At 45.1% G+C, this 17,431-nt stretch overlaps 1 protein-coding gene across 1 annotated transcript in view; it reads right to left on the reverse strand.

Moving 5' to 3' along the window:
- Nucleotides 1–11,893: 11,893 nt before the first annotated feature.
- The window catches only part of LOC148351321 (potassium channel subfamily K member 5-like), a 41,459-nt gene continuing 35,921 nt past the window's right edge, over nt 11,894–17,431 (reverse strand). Inside the window, exon 5 of the mRNA XM_088354271.1 lies at nt 11,894–16,787. Within this exon, the coding sequence (XP_088210397.1) occupies nt 15,844–16,787 (944 nt within the window). The 3' untranslated portion in view covers nt 11,894–15,843. The remainder of the gene's footprint in view (nt 16,788–17,431) is intronic.

Here is a 17,431-nt window from a genome sequence, read left to right on the forward strand (position 1 = left end):
AATGGTTTATTATTTAGAATTAATTATCAGATATTGATCTAATCATTTTTGAAGAATGTGTACATCATGAATAATCATTATCCTACGCTTTAACAAAATGCCAATATTACCAAATTGGATTAATCATGGCCCACAGATGCTGTATTAATAATGAAATCTGTCATTCCTTATACTTAAAGGGGAGTTGTGTATTATTTGACCGCTAGATGTTGCTGTCTTGTGTTGTCCAACTGAAAACGAGTGCTAAAAAGCACATGGAAGAATACAAGCTACGGAAACTCAAAGGAACCAAACCACATTACTTTTCTTCAATTTTCTTGCCCAGACAAAAGCAAGTCATTTGGTTTTTGGGGTAAGCAAGATGACAGACAATTATGTCAGCTTGACCCAGGTTATGTAAAATAAATGCAAATTTCTTGACTGTACAAGTATTTAGAGTAAATAAGCCCAGCACAAAAATGACTTTCACCTTCTTTGTTTCGGGTGGCTCACTTTGGAATGGATGCAATGACAGCGTCCCCTGCAGAACAATGGCAAACCGTTTCATTTAATAGATCCGACTGCAAGCGCTAAGCAGTACCCACCATAGTTATGGTATCCATGTATCACACGCGGAGCAAACAGAGGAACCAATACAACGCTAACTACTCTTTAGTTACTATTGCTTATAGCATAGTTGTATCATTTCTTCCTATTTGTGCAAACATGTCTCAAAAGACAGTAGAAAAGGATCTTAATTATTGTATACAGCAAGTGTGGCAAACACGTGGCTATAGAGCCGCATGCGGCTCTTTGCCTCATCATAATTTCTATATACTGTGGCTCTTTGCCTTGTTACATATTTAGTTTTTTTTGTGTATTGAAGATGGACACTTTCCTTGAAATCAACACAAGAACAATACTTGTTGTATTGTAAGGAGAGGAGTGTGTTATGGGAAATAATATGTTCTTAATTGTGTGTGTGCGTCCTTCATGGCAGGTCAGTGCGTGGTGTGGTTCTTTGACTCTCACAGTTAAAAATCTCGGCTCTTTGTGTCAAACTTGTTCACCATCCCTGGTATACAGAGTTATATTCTTGGCATGAAGGTCTCCAAAGACGCTCTTAACCTTGTTATGTTGGCGATCGAATAGGACGCCGTAAGCCACGTACCAACTTCAAAATTCGAAATTTACATTGAGTGTCATGGAACAGAACAAGGACTCGGATCCAATAGCGTCAGTTAAAGGCTTTATTGTGACAAGATTCGGTGGAGCAGGCTTGGGACGTCGAGCCTTGGCAGTGGAAAGCCTCTTGGGACGATATGGCAACTCCGTGGTGAAAACGCGTGGCGAAACGTAGCAGGTAAGTCGGTGGCCGGGGCGGAAGAGTAGATCGTAAACTTTTAACAGACAAGGGTCAGGCAACGAGAATCAGACTTGGAATATACATGGGCTTGTGGTACCTTGAATGTTGGAGGTTCACTCAGGAAATGAGGAAGACACTCGAACGTCCATCTCTGGACGCTGACAGCTTATGTAGTAGACTTCCACCAATCAAGAGATCGCGTTCCAGCACACCAGCTGATTACCTCAGGTGACTCCGGTTAGGTAATCACGACAGAACCCCCCCCTCAAGGGACGGCTCCAGAAGTCCCCCAGGGAAAAATAAAAATAAATCCAAACACGTCACATGGCAACACCGGTAATCCAAGGGAAGAGAAAAAAAAAAATCACAGGCCAGCTACAAATAATCCCCCAAAACCCAAAATACATCACCAATAATCCAAAATTGGAGGGCCCAGAGGTCGTCCGATGAACCCTCAGAATTCTTCCGAGTGGATAGAGGCCCCTTCGTCCGCATCTGAAGGGGTGGTAGCGGGTGGGTCTGCCGGTGGAAGAGCAGCAGCGTCAGACCTACGACGACGACCACGGCGTGGTGCTGGTTGGTCAGGATGCAGTTGATGGAATTCTGCCACAAGAGATCGGTCCAGGATCTGCCTGCTGGGAATCCATGATCTCTCCTCCGGACCATATCCCTCCCAATCGACCAAGTACTGGAAGCCCCGACCCCTGCGTCGGGAGCGGAGCAGGCGGCGCACTGTATAGATAGGCTCCCCGTCCAAGGAGCGTGGAGCTGGGGGAGGAGGTGGAATGGGTGCCAACGGACTCTGGCTGACGGGCTTGATTCGGGAAACATGAAACGTGGGGTGCACTCTCATAGATCTTGGTAGACGGAGACGGACTGCTGAGGAGTTGATAATTTTTACTATAGGAAATGGGCCAAGATACCGAGGAGCCAGTTTCCTCGACTCAACCTTCAGTGGAAGATCAGCTGATGCTAGCCACACCTTCTGGCCCACCTGGTACTTCGGAGCAGGACTCCTCCGTCGATTAGCTCCAACGGCATGAGTCTTGCTAGCCCGAAGGAGTGTGGCCCGAGCACGAGCCCAAGTTCGCCGACAGCGACGTGCATTCGCCGTAGCTGACGGGCAGTTTACTTCCTCTTCTTGACTAGGGAACATAGGGGGTTGGTACCCATACACACACTGGAAGGGGGACATTCCAGTGGATGAGCTAACCAAGGAATTGTGAGCATATTCCACCCATGCCAATTGCCGAGCCCAGGACAACGGTTCGCTAGAGACCATGCAGCGAAGTGCCGTTTCCAAATCTTGGTTCACTCGTTCAGACTGCCCATTGGATTGAGGGTGGAACCCTGATGAGAGGCTGACAGAGGCACCCAACAGACGACAAAACTCCTTCCAAAACGCGGATGAGAACTGGGGACCACGGTCAGAAACAATGTCCAGAGGGATGCCATGGAGGCGGAACACATGCTGCTGGACTATCATTGCAGTTTCCTTGGCGGAGGGGAGCTTCGGTAGTGCCACGAAATGGACCATCTTACTGAATCGGTCCACGATAGTTAGTACAGTCGTCATCCCCTCGGATACTGGCAACCCCGTCACAAAGTCCAAGGAGATGTGGGACCATGGGCGGCGGGGAACCGGAAGTGGATGTAACAGACCGGCCGGACGTTGGTGGGATGTTTTGTTCTGGGCGCACACTTGACAGGCGGAGACATATTCCCTAACGTCCTTGGCCATGGTAGGCCACCAGAAGCGTCGGGACAAGAAACTGTGAGTCCGAGCCGACCCCGGATGGCAAGAAAAGTGAGAATTGTGCCCCCATTGGAGGACCTCGGACCGTAAGGGTTCGGAGACGAATAGTCGACCCTCGGGACAGGAGCTGGGGCCCGCCTGATCGGGTATCGCCTCTCTGACTCGGGACTCGATATCCCAGGAGACTGCTGCCACCATACAGGAAGCTGGAAGGACCGTTGCGGGACCCTGAGGTGTGTCATTGGAATTCTGGAATTGTCGGGAGAGCGCGTCGGGTTTCACATTTCGAGATCCGGGTCTGTAGGACAGAGTGAAGTTAAAGCGGGTGAAAAACAGGGCCCAACGTGACTGGCGAGGATTGAGCCGCTTGGCCGATCTAATATATTCTAAGTTCTTGTGGTCAGTCCAAACTATGAACGGCACCGTTACCCCCTCCAACCAATGCCGCCATTCCTCCAGGGCTAGCTTGACGGCCAACAACTCACGATCCCCCACGTCGTAGTTGCGTTCGGCCGGTGACAACCGCCGGGAAAAGAAGGCGCACGGGTGCATCTTCTGGTCCTTGTCCGACCGCTGGGACAGGACAGCACCCACTCCCACATCTGAGGCGTCCACCTCCACTACCAGTTGGCGTGCAGGGTCCGGTACCTGGAGTATGGGGGCCGTAGAGAAATGGGTTTTTAGACGGTTGAAAGCTGCATTAGCCTCGGAAGACCACCGAAATGGCTCTCTAGGACTGGTAAGAAGCGTGAGGGGAGCTGCCACCGAACTGTAGTTCCTGATGAACCTCCGGTAGAAATTGGCAAAACCAAGGAATTGTTGGAGCTTTTTCCGAGACTCAGGGACAGGCCAAGAGGTGACCGCTGATACCTTGGCAGGATCCATCTGAAGGGTCCCCTCCGCCACGATGTAGCCCAGGAACGAGACTGTCTTGGCGTGAAACTCGCACTTCTCTGCCTTAACAAATAAAGAGTTCTCTAGGAGACGACGGAGAACCAGCTGGACATGTTTTCGGTGTTCATCGAGGGACTTTGAGAAAATCAAGATATCGTCCAGATACACAAAAACAAAACGATTAAGCACATCTCGTAAAATGTCATTTACCAAAGATTGGAAAACAGCTGGAGCATTGGTTAATCCGAACGGCATTACCAGATACTCGTAGTGACCGTTGGGTGTGTTGAATGCCGTCTTCCACTCATCACCCTCCCGGATTCGGACTAAGTGGTAGGCGTTGCGCAGATCAAGTTTAGTGAAGACCGTGGCCCCCTGTAGAAGCTCAAAAGCAGAGGCAAGCAGCGGCAAGGGATAGCGATTTTTAACCGTGATTTCATTAAGGCCCCGATAATCTATACAGGGCCGGAGTGACCCGTCCTTTTTTCCCACAAAAAAGAACCCCGCCCCAGCAGGAGAAGAGGAGGGTCGAATGATACCAGCCGCCAAGGCATCGGAAATGTATTCCTCCATGGCCTTCCTCTCGGGAACGGACAAGGAGTAGAGGCGGCCCCGAGGAGGAGCAGACCCCGGCAGGAGATCAATTGCGCAGTCATAAGGCCTATGAGGGGGCAAGGAAGAGGCCTTAGCTTTACTGAAGACCTCCTGTAGGTGGTGGTAACAGGCTGGGACCTTGGACAGATTGGGTGGAGCCCTCGTGGAAACAGGATGATTTGGGTAAGGAGCGGCTTGCAGACAGGTTTGGTGACAGTCCATGCCCCATTCAAGTATCGACCCAGTGCGCCAGTCGAAATGGGGGTTGTGTTGCACCAACCAAGGATGACCCAGGACAAGGGGTTGGTTAGGGGAGTGAAGTAAGTGAAATCGGATTTTCTCTCTGTGATTTCCAGACAACTGTAGTTCAATGGGTTCCGTTATTTGAGATACGGTGCCTAATAGGCGGCCATCCAAAGCCCGAGCTGATACCGGGTTAGGAAGGGTTTCAACAGGTATCCCCATCTTGTGTGCGAGTGACAAATCCAGGATATTTGTTTCAGCACCAGAATCGATGAGGGCATGGAAGGGTTGAGATGTACCGGAAATAATGAGATTTGCCCGGAGAACAGGTCTATCAGTCTTGGGGGACGATACTAAAGCTGAGCTCAATCGGATGTCCCCTATATCCGACGAGCGTTGGCTTTTAACGGGCAATTGACCACCCTATGTCCCTGGCCGCCGCAGTAATAACATAGCCGTTCAGTACGCCTTCGCTGGCGTTCTTCGACGGAGAGAAAGGTGCGGTCCACCTCCATCATCTCATGAGGTGCGGTAGAATTGGTTGGGGGGTTCGGTATCTTACTAATGTCTTGACTTAGCCGGGTGATGGGTTGGCTGGGATCTTCTCTCTCTCTGCGTCTTGCCTGAACCCTACGGTCGATCCGGGCGGTCAGTTCGATAGCATTGTCAAGAGTTACCGGAGGAGCGTGGGAAACCAATTCGTCTTTGATATAACCGGACAAGCTATGGAGGTAGGCGTCGACCAGCGCCTCTTCGTTCCAGTGACTCTGGGCTGCTAGTGTGCGAAAGTCAATGGCATAGTCGGCAATGGAGCGTCTCCCCTGGCGAATGTTCAAGATTGAACGAGCAGCATCGACTGATGAGGCTCCAGAATCAAAAACTTTAATCATCTCCTGGCTTAGCAAATTAAAAGAGGTGCATGCTGTCGCCCCCCGTTCGTATTCTGCCGTTCCCCAAAGGCGGGCTCTGCCAGTCAGATGATTTATCACAAAAGCCACCTTCGCCTTTTCGTTCACAAAGGCTCGCGGTTGTAGATCAAAAATTAGTCGGCAATTTATAAGAAAGGGGCGGACCTGGGCGGGCTCTCCACTGAATCTCTCTGGCGAACCTACTCGTGGTTCAACACTGCCGACCTGATCAGAAAGGGGCGGAACTGGATCTTGTGCTCGTGTTGCCGGGGGAGCTTCGCACTGTTCAAAAAATTCTTGGTGACGTCGTACTTGCCGGACTAGTGTGGATACGTCGTGGACGATCTGTTGTATTGCGCCTTCGGTGTGTTGTAGGCGCTGTAGCGCGGATTCCTGTTCGGCATTTCCGCATCTCTCAGAGGTGGGACGAACTGTCGCTGGATCCATGCTTTGGTTCGAGTGTTCTGTCATGGAACAGAACAAGGACTCGGATCCAATAGCGTCAGTTAAAGGCTTTATTGTGACAAGATTCGGTGGAGCAGGCTTGGGACGTCGAGCCTTGGCAGTGGAAAGCCTCTTGGGACGATATGGCAACTCCGTGGTGAAAACGCGTGGCGAAACGTAGCAGGTAAGTCGGTGGCCGGGGCGGAAGAGTAGATCGTAAACTTTTAACAGACAAGGGTCAGGCAACGAGAATCAGACTTGGAATATACATGGGCTTGTGGTACCTTGAATGTTGGAGGTTCACTCAGGAAATGAGGAAGACACTCGAACGTCCATCTCTGGACGCTGACAGCTTATGTAGTAGACTTCCACCAATCAAGAGATCGCGTTCCAGCACACCAGCTGATTACCTCAGGTGACTCCGGTTAGGTAATCACGACATTGAGATTCAAATTGGTCAGCTCCGACAGACTCTTAATTCTTGGCAAATGTAATGCTATAAAAGAGGCAAAGTGTCTTATAACCTTATAAATTCATAACTTATGACAAATCGAACCCATTCCCAATTTTTTTAAGGCATGTCCAGGTTTTCATTTTATAGTAATATACCAAATTAACGTGGCAGGAGAGTAGCTAAACGTCATGCTGTGAGGGTAATGGGTCATTTATAACACAGCGCCTTAACAGCGCTGTAAACTTCAATTTAATAAAAATTAAACCCTTACTTTCGAACAAATAACTTTGTTCCAGTTCCCTTCAATCATCCCGATTGCCCGCACGTCTATATCTACTTCAAACACTTATCCAAATTAGATTTTGGCCGAGGAAAAGGAACGCACCTCACCCCTACCAAACCTTCTGGATACCTCTGATCGAGATTAGCCTATTGTCATATCAATCCTCCAAATTAAAAAATGTTATTTTGAAGAATTATCAATTATCAACAATAATCGCACTTTAAAAGGAGACGTGTGCGCAGTTTTGCCGTCCGCGCGTACCCCTCTTCCGAAAGCGCCATAAGTTTGTGCGTGGGGGTTTAAGGTAGGGAGTTTGGTCTTGGGGGCACACTGGCCTTGATCAAGATGGCCAACTGAGTTCCTCCTGCTTGGGGCCAGCCCACCCTAGAGCTTGGAGGCTTAGGGAGCCCGTGGATCGCCCCATACCTGTCACCTGGATGACGACAATCGCAGTGAAGTCCAGATAAATTGCAAAAAGGGACCTGGCTGTCATCAGCCTCTTGTGAGGCCATGTTTCTATCACACAGTCTTCCCCCACAGAGACCTCCTTTGTTCTAAGGCAGGGGTGTCAAACTCATTTTTACTCGGGGGCCACGTGATAGAACAAACATTCTGTCGGGGGCCAGACTTCAAGAGAAAGATGAAAAAAAGAAAAAGAAAGAAAGAAAAAAGAAAAAGGAGTAAAATAAAGAAAAAGAGAAAGAGAAAGAAAAAAGAGAGAGAGAGAGAGGAGATACAAGTACAGTGTCTTTGAGGCACCTGGCTTCGGCAACATCAAGTGGACATATTTCAACCTGCAGCTTGTTTTTCTCTTGCGCTTCTCTGAGTGTTGCCTCGCGGGCCGGATTCAATCCCTTAGCGGGCCTGATCTGGCCCGCGGGCCGCCTCTTTGACACCTGTGTTCTAAGGGCAGCAAGAAAAGACAACGCAAGAACCTGTTTTTTTGGTGCAGGGGCAAAAAATATCATATTTGTGACACGCAATGTAAGTGATTTCTTATCATTCAAATGAGTTGAAAACCGGGTTTATTGATCAGTAATTTTATTATTGCTACTAAATTTCTCCGAACACTGAAGGTACTTGTGTAAACAATGTGCTTATTCTTTCGTTTGATTAAATTTTCCTTGTCATGTAAATAAACCATTGTTCATTCGAATCAAACGGACGGGCATTATTTATTTGTGTGTTAATGTTAATATTCCCTCTGGACTAATCAATCATTATCCATATCAATGAACTGCAAAATCAATAATTCAAAGCTAAAAATAAAACATTTTTAGTATCTTGGTTCCTTCATGATAAATGCCAGAAACAATATGAGGCTACTTCTAATTCAGGTGGGAAACCGTGAGCACGCTCAGCCAGCCAAATCGGCAAATACCGAATAAAATAAATCAAATATAAAGCAATTTTCAATACATTACAAAATTCCAACTAAGAAAAACCAACCCAATATAAAAATTCCATGCAGGGAAATGAATAGTCACACATTTTTTTTATTGCGGCGGGGGACTTTAACCAGGCCAACATGAAAACAGTTCTCCCACATTTCCACCAGCATGTCGACTTTGCTACAAAAGGTAGGAACACATTGGACTTGGCCTACACAAATATCAGAGGAGCATACAGAGCAGCCCCCCACCCCCACCTTGGTTCATCAGATCACCTTTCTGTTATGCTAATTCCTGCATACATGCCCCTGCTGACCAGAGAAAAACCTACAGTGAAGCACGTGAGGGTGTGGACTGAGGGGGCAATGGAGGCACTACAGGACTGCTTTGAATGCACAGATTGGGACATTTTTAAATCGGCTGCCACTTACAACAACAAAATAAACATAGATGAGTACGCCATGTCTGTGTCAGCCTACATAAGTAAATGCGCAGAGGACGTCAGCAACACCAAAACCATTTGTACCCGTGCCAATCAGAAGCCCTGGATGACTGCTAAGATACGCAAATTGCTAAATGCACGGAACCTTGCCTTCAAATCTGGTGATGAGGAGGCACTGAGATCAGCGAGGGCCAACCTGAACCGTGCTATCAGACTAGCAAAGCGATCGCACAGTCAAAAAAATCCAGGACCTTTTCCTCAGCACAACAAACACCAGGGATATGTGGAAAGGCATTCAGGCCATAACCAGACACAAGCCAACCACCGCCCCAGTGGGGGAACCTAGCATGGACTTCCTAAATGACCTCAACAACTTCTTTGGGAGGTTCGAGGCACAAAATGGCACCCCTGCAGCGAAAGCGGTTCCACATCAGGACGAAAGAGCACTCCTCCTGGACTCAACTGCCGTGAGGACGACCCTGAGTAGGGTCGACACACGGACGGCTCCAGGCCCTAACAACATTCCAGGGCGGGTCCTTAGGGAGTGCGCCGATCAGCTGGCTTGTGTCCCAACAGACATTTTCAACACCTCGCTAGACCAAGCCACGGTACCATAATGCTTCAAGATTGCCACCATCATCCCAGTGCCAAAGAATCCCCAGATCTCATCATTGAACGATTACCAGCCCGTTGCACTGACTCCCATCATAATGAAGTGCTATGAGAGACTGGTTAAAGAGCACATCACCTCCAGTCTCCCCTCCTCACTCGACCCCTTTCAGTTTGCCTACCGGACAAACCGCTCCTCCGGGGATGCCATCTCCTCTGCGCTTCACCTGAGCCTGACACACCTAGAGGAGAAGAGCACCCATGTATGGATGCTGTTCCTGGACTTCAGTTCAGCATTCAACACCATCATCCCACAACACCTGGTAGACAAACTGAGACTCCTGGGCTTCAACACCCCCCTGCGGAACTGGCTGCTGGACTCCCTCACTGACAGACCCCAGTCAGTGCGGATTGGTCAGAACATCTCCGATGTCATCACCCTCAGCACGGGCTCCCCCCAAGGCTGTGTCCTGAGCCCCCTGCTGTTCACCCTGATGACACACGACTGCGTCCCCAGGTCAGCCAGAAACCACATAGTGAAGTTTGCGGACGACACAACAGTGGTGGGACTCATCAGGGACAACGACGACCTGGCCTACAGAGAGGAGGTGGAGCAGTTGGTGGGCTGGTGCAGAGACAACAGCCTGGTCCTGAATGTTGACAAAACTAAAGAGATCCTCATCGATTTCAGGAAAAACCAGCCCAACCATGCCCCACTTCTCATCAACAACAAGGCTGTGGAGGTTGTCAGCAGCACCAAGTTCCTAGGGGTGCACATCACAAACAAACTCACCTGGACCGTGAGCACCACATCACTGGTGAAGATGGCACAGCAGCGCCTGTACTTCCAGCGGAGGATGAGGTGAGCCCACCTGCCCCCACCCACCCTCATCACATTCTACAGGGGCACCATAGAGAGCATCCTGACCAGCTGTATCTCTGTGTGGTGTGGAGGCTGCAGTGCCTCAGACTGGGGTAGTGTGAGGAGGGTGATGAGGACAGCAGAGAAAATCATTGAGACTTCTCTCCCCTCCATTCAGGACATTGGCCAGAAGCGCTGCCTATCCCGAGCCAAGAACATCATTAGGGACCCTTCTCACCCCCATCATGGACTGTTCACTCTGCTAACCTCTGGGAAGAGGTACTGCAGTGTGCGGTGGAGGACAACCAGGTTCTGCAATAGTTTTGTCCCCCTGGCCATTAGACTGTTAAATGGTCAATCACACACATAGTAAGTCTACACTGCTGCTAATCTGTACATCTCTTTGTTTTTTTTTTTTTGCACTACTAGGAGTTCTTTATACTTAGCCACTCCTTTGCACACCTGTTCTACTCTGCACTATCGTACTACAGTGTTATTGTTACTGTACAGTGACTTGTATACCTGACTGCCCATTTTGCACATCTGGTTAGCTGCTACTCTTGCACTATTGTATAATACTATACATAGCCATTATTATTTAGTATATTATCAGTACTTCAATACAACATTTTATTTATATCTGTACATTCAAGGAAACTGTGCGGGTCGGATGTATCGACATTTCGTTTTGTATACACGTGTACTAGAATGACAATAAAGTACCGGTATATCTGAATCTGAATTTATGATTTTTTTACCACAGCTGTCGCAACGATTTTTAGGCAAAATCACAGCCATACTTGACTATGTAAAAGTTAACACAGAGGGATATTCTAAATCTTTCAGGCATATGCGCAGGACAGTCGGCCATTGTGCCCAATGCAGCCCACAGAAATAAACTTACGGGAAAAGTACAGGAAAAAAAATGGAAAGGCTTAACTGGACCTCGAAGACAGGCTTTTTAAGTTAGTGGAAGGAAGCCCAAGGGATTTGCCAACAAAATTATGTCGTCTACGCCAGTAGTAGTTCAAACACGGCATTTTGCGTTTGTAAAGTATGAGTTAAGAAGTAAAATCTATCCATCCATCCATCCATTATCTGCACCGCTTATTCGCAGTAGGGAAGCGGGGGTGCTGGAGCCCATCCCAGCTATCTTCGGGCAGTGGGCAGGGCACACCCTGAACTGGTTGCCAGCCAGTCGCAGGGCACACAGGGACAGACAACTCGCTCGCACATTCACACCTAGGGACAATTTGAAACGGCCAATTAATCTGAAATGCATGGTTTTGGAATGTGGGAGGAAACCCACGCAAGCACGGAGAGAACATGCAAACTCTACACAGGAGGTATGATCTCACGATCTCAGAACTGTGCCGCACACGCACTAACCACTGCGCCGCCGAGCTGCCCAAGAAGTAAAATTTTTTTTTTTAATTCAAAGATAAATAAAAACTTGTATGGTTTGTGTCCTAACTATGCTATAAACAATCAAAATGCAAATTTTAGACTAGTGGGGGGGACGGGGACATAAGACAATTTTTTTAGGATTTTTTTTTGCGTTGATTCTCGTTTTACAAATGAAAATAATGCTAACTTTAATGGGAAAAAAATCCTTGAAAACACATTTTTCAACAAATATTCATTTCATACAGGAAATATACAATGTGGTTTGGAATTTATAGAGAATAATTTAATCATAAAAAATGCATACAGTGGGGTTTTTACACAATGGTGCAATATTGAGATGAAAATGCAGAACAGTGAGTTGGAACCCTAACCATTAAGACTACTGACATGTTTGACAAGTACCAAAACTGCAAGTGACTAAAAGCAGGCAACAGTATGATTAGAATTGAGATATTGATTTTCTGGAGCAATTGGAATGAATCTTTTGAATGCTTACGGACAAACAACCCTGTATACATGGTCTTTGTGAGTATTCCGATGTCAAGGGCGATGTCATTACGTAAATAATGTCTTTTTCACATTTTAATTTTAAAATAAAGGGACAGTGTGTACCTTTACCACCCTCTAATGGTAAGATAAACTTAATTCATTAAAAAGAAAAATAAGCCAAAGAAATACATTATTTATCATAGAAAATTGCAATTTTTAAAAAATATTTGTAGATCGAGAAATGTATTTTACTTAACATGAGGCTCACCTAAAAATTGTCTTCCATATTGCAGTTACAGGTACCCAAATAGTGTATTTTGGTAACTTTGAATCACCATAGTTTGTCATCTTCATTCGTTTTTGATTGCACTACACAATACAGCGATATCCGGTGGTCAAATGATACACACAGTCTTTTTAAATAAATGATCATTTCATTCAAGTCACCAAGCAAATTTAACAAAGTACCGTGCTTGTTTCATCTGCGCTCAGAAAGTGAGCTCCATTGCAGCCTCAAGTGTTCACAAAAAGTGTTTTTACATGGCTGGATGAAAGCATAGCCGTCTACTAAATAAGTGGACACCACTGTGGCATTCGCTATGTACATCTATATTAGGGGTGTCAAAATCATTTTAGCTAGGGGACACATGCTGGAAAAAAATTTCACAGGGATCGGACAAGAAAATCAGGGAGAAGGAGAGATTTATAAAAAGAGACAAAGTAAGAGAAGGTAGGAGAGTCTGAAAAGGGGGAAAGAGTGGGAATAATTGATAGCACCAAAGAGAAAGAAAGAGAAAAAAAGATGGAAAAAGAAGACAAAATAAAGTGAGAAAGATCAAATGAGTGAGAGGAGTGAAAAAGAGTGAGCATTAGAAAGAGAAAGAAGAAAGTGAGAAAAAAAAGAGTAAAAGGAGCTACAAAGTGAAAAGATTGAGTGAGAAAGAAAGAGCAAAAAGAGTGAGAAAAAGAGATTAAGTGAGAAAAAAAGAAGAGTCAAAAAGAGAGAAAAAGAAACATACACAGGGAGATTTAAAAAAAAAAGAAAAAAAAGAAGAGAGCGAGAAAGAGTAAATACAACTACAGTTTCTTTGTGAGGGTGCTTGGATTTGGCGACATTAGGTGGACATTTTTAAAACTGAAGTTCATTTTTCTCTTGCGCTTCTCTCAGTGTCGTCTTGTGGGCTGGATTAAAACCCTTGGCTGGCCTGATTTGGCCCGCGGGCTGCCTGATTGACACATGTAATATAGATGGATACATCTGTAGCAATCATTCGTCTCTGTACCAAGAGTTCCACAGTGCTTGGAGTACAAGCAATCAGATTCTCCGAAAGTATTTACATACTAAAGGCATTGGAAAATAAAAGGACGAAAATAGGCGTCAGGAACCCTGGCTCTTTCCTGAGTAGATATGGCTTGGAGGTAAAACAGATCTTGTATATTGTTTTAACAATTTACATCTCAGGGACCCATTTTCAACAAAAACTAACGAAACTACCAAAGTTTTTGGTCCAGTATGTATTGGACACAATTTTAACTGCAGTTTAGAGTCAAGGTGTCACACCAAAAGATCCGGTTTTGGCTGTAGATCGCTAAACAATCCTTTGATGGGGAGTTTATTAGACAATTGAGGTTCACTGTTGAGACACTATGATGAAAACTCACAGAACAAACTTTAACTCGAAACAAAAGTTTTACCCAGAAATTCTAGCAAAACACCTAGAGCAATTTAATTAGGTGAGCAGTAGGAATGGGCGGAGCTATACACAGGACAGGACGCGCTCACTCATTTACCTTTGCCCAGCGACCTCTGCACTGAAGATAAATACGTATGTATCCTCATTAGCAGTATTTTGAGACATTTTTCCAAAACAACTTTGCCCGCACCATGTTTTGAAACCATTACTTAGGACAAAAACGACAAAATGAGCCTCAACTCTCTTAAGTAAAATTGCGAGTGGAGGCTAATCTTAAGTAGTAGGTTTGTATTGATATGGGACACAGGCTCTGGCATAGATTTGATCAAATCATCCAACGTCACACAGTAAAATAAAATGCGCTGAAGAAATAGCTTTCGTCTTGACAGCGGGTTTGGCGGTTTTGTTACATTTTGTCTTAAAATATATGGTGTGACTTTCTCAAGAAAAGAAAAATCCAAATAATTTTGCTTTTATTGCTCTTTGGGTCAAAAAGGATTCCAACCCCTGGACAAACCCAACCATTACAAAGGGAATACTCGCAATCACACTAAGACCCCAATCAAATTATTGTGCGTGATTACGTGGATTTACATAACCAGAATACTGGCAATATTCGATTTCCAATCGGATTATCGCCTGCCTATAAACATTCCAAGGATGCGCCTATGAATCCACCACATTGACGATAACCACAATGTACAGAAATTGGGACCAAATACCCAAAACAGTGCGGAACAAATTCTATAAAAACACAGTGAGACGCGAACTAAAATGCCAGCATTGTACTTCAATTCCTCTGCTTTGCAGTGGAATTAGGGCAATTCCCTATGCCACAAAAAATGTAATATTTAAACTGTAGTAACTTAAAATGACTCAGATTTTCAAAATCACTAAAAGCCCCGTGTAACACTGTATTATGAGGACCCTCCCATTCAAAACAAAATGTATTGTACTTATGTGCATGTACAAAAATCATGTGAACAGATACAGGCATCAGAGAGCACTCTTGGACACACATGAACACACACACACACACACACGTCATAAGGGCAGAGATCTGCAGCACATTACCCTAGCTCTACGTCCTTTACGGCACTACAGTCGTTTGTGTCAGGGCGAGCCCCCAAAGGCAAACAAGTAGCAAGGCCATGTCCTCAGCTGAGGCGTTTGTGGCTGCTGATGCGCTTTCAGACAACATTTACTTGGCAAATAAACTGCTTGGAGTGGGGTGCTGCAGAAAAAAACAAACTTTTACATTATACTGCCACACAATAGGGCGACTTCATTTATCTAGTACAAAAAAAATGGGAAATGGATTTATCCGAGAAGTTTTCAGAATACCTTCATGAAGGGGTCGCTTCATTAGGGAGATTTACATAGGACCCATGTTCTTCTGCTAGCAAGGTTGTTTTGGGTCTTAATTTTCAGATTTAAGAAATACATTCTTTCACTCAAAGATGGCCACATGATAAAGACTGTTGCATACAGGCAAAGGCAATCTTTGACAGCTCTTCATCAAGAATTGGAAAAATAATGACAAAAGTTTGGCTGAAAAAACATAGGTACGGTCATTTGTTGTAGGAAGGAAAGATGGAAGAAAGCAAGCAAGAAAGGAAAGAAGGACCCCAGATAGCTACAGATTACTACTATGCCCATCACATCCAAAATATAGAAAACACCATTATGGCGTAGGTGGCAGATATGTTTCAACATATCACTAGAATAGGTATATAGAAGAGATGAACTCAAAGAAATCAGTCAATCTGTGCAGGATTTGATACCTTACAAAGAAAATGCATAATAAATATTTCTAACAAAGACCACTAAAGCTGATCGAGCCTCAAAAGTAAATCTTAAGGATGTCAAATGTGTTTAGGTCCCAATTGACTTGGAGTCAAAGTCATTACATTCATTTTTGGCTTGGAAGTTTCTCCCTTTCCAGACAGTCCAACAGTGCAATTTTTTGAGTTCACATTTGACACCTTCCAAAACATAACAGCGCAGGCGTTTACTGTGTGTGCGCAACTAAGGTTCTGTGTTGTCTTCCTTAGAATATTCCTCGACGAGAGTCTCGTAAGAGCAATTGTGTTCCGATTCATCACTGGCAAAAACCGAACAGTCCGACTCAGAACTGCACTCCCCTTTGGAGACTGTCTCCATGTTTTCGTCACACGTAGTTATTGACAGTTTTGTTTTGGAATCTTCGTCATCCTCCTCTTCGAGATTATTGCCGAGAAAATTTTCCTCATCAATGAAAGTAATGTTTGCGTTTTGGAAAGTAAGAGGATGGTATTCCTTTGAGACCCACGTCCTTCCAGACGTTATACTGCAGTCTCCTGTGCCGTTGCTCTCTTGACTCATGTCTTTATCCAGCTGGTTTTCATAGACTTGATCTCGGTCAAGTTCCACATCCCTGTCGCCTTGATCCTCGGTGAGCAGCATTCCATTGTCAGAGCCCAGTAGGTAGTTTTTGGATTTAGAAAAGGCAACCGTGACACGGTCACTGAAGCTGTACCTTCTCTTCTGACGTGGCGAGCGGTCCAAACTCAGGATGGTGTGGCCGTTAAACATGGGTGTATCCGTGCAGCTCTTGGAGCGAGACATGTCTTTTGCTTTGGCTTTGTTGACGGGCTTCACCACACCGACATTCGATTTCTCGTCGTTTTTACTGCCAATCTGCTTGATCAGGTCATTGTAGCCTTCTTGCTTCTTGGACAGGAAGCTAAAGATGTTTACATCGTTGGGAGTGGGCGGCAGACGAAGCGAGGCTTTGTGAGACTCTTTGTAGAGACGCAGTTCGTCCAAGGACAGTTTGCGTAGCTTGCGACGCTTTTTCAGAGCTTTGTGGGCCTCAATCACCATTCGCACTTTCCAGTTGAAAAACAACGAAAGCCAAGCCAGACCCAGGTAAATCCAAACCTCCACAAAGTAGCGGTATAGGGTGGGGTAGTCTTTGTTGGGTTCCACACCTGTAGAAAAAATGATAAGTTTAACCACAACAGAGATGAGGGGCTTTTAATCGATCCATTAGTTGGTTATTTATTTAGATACAAACACAAAAAAAACTTTTATTTCAATCTTATTATTTTCAAACAGAAAATTATTCAGAATTAATCTTGTTCAAACACTGGTTTGAACCATGATATGGTAGGAATTAAAATGTTTACGCTTTATTTAAGTAAAAGCAAGGCACCCCGCGACACCCCTACTCAGGATAAGCAGTGCAGATAATGGATGGATCGAAAAGCAAGGCAAGACCTCTTAGAGCCTAAATAATGTATTTAAACAAAGAACCAAAAGGCCTTATTTCTTTAAAAACATTGTTACATTTTCACTCTTTAGAAGAGTAAATCATTTGTAAAAAAAAAAAAAAAAAAAAAAATCCACATATCTGGCCCTAACAACTTTACCAATTTTAAAAAAAAATTGAAAAAATTACAAATATATGAATATAGGTAAGCAATCTGTCTTATTTGAGTACAAACTAAATAATTATTCCTCTATTATGCAGGACATAAAAGGCATCATAAAAAGCTGTCAATTAATTTGATAATTGACTAGTTGCTGCACCTTCTAATTGTGCATTAAATACCAAAATTGGAATCGTACCGTT

Source organism: Urocampus carinirostris, chromosome 15 (genome assembly GCF_059441175.1).
Source record: "Urocampus carinirostris isolate Australia breed hairy pipefish chromosome 15, RoL_Ucar_1.0, whole genome shotgun sequence".
Taxonomy (NCBI): domain Eukaryota; kingdom Metazoa; phylum Chordata; class Actinopteri; order Syngnathiformes; family Syngnathidae; genus Urocampus; species Urocampus carinirostris.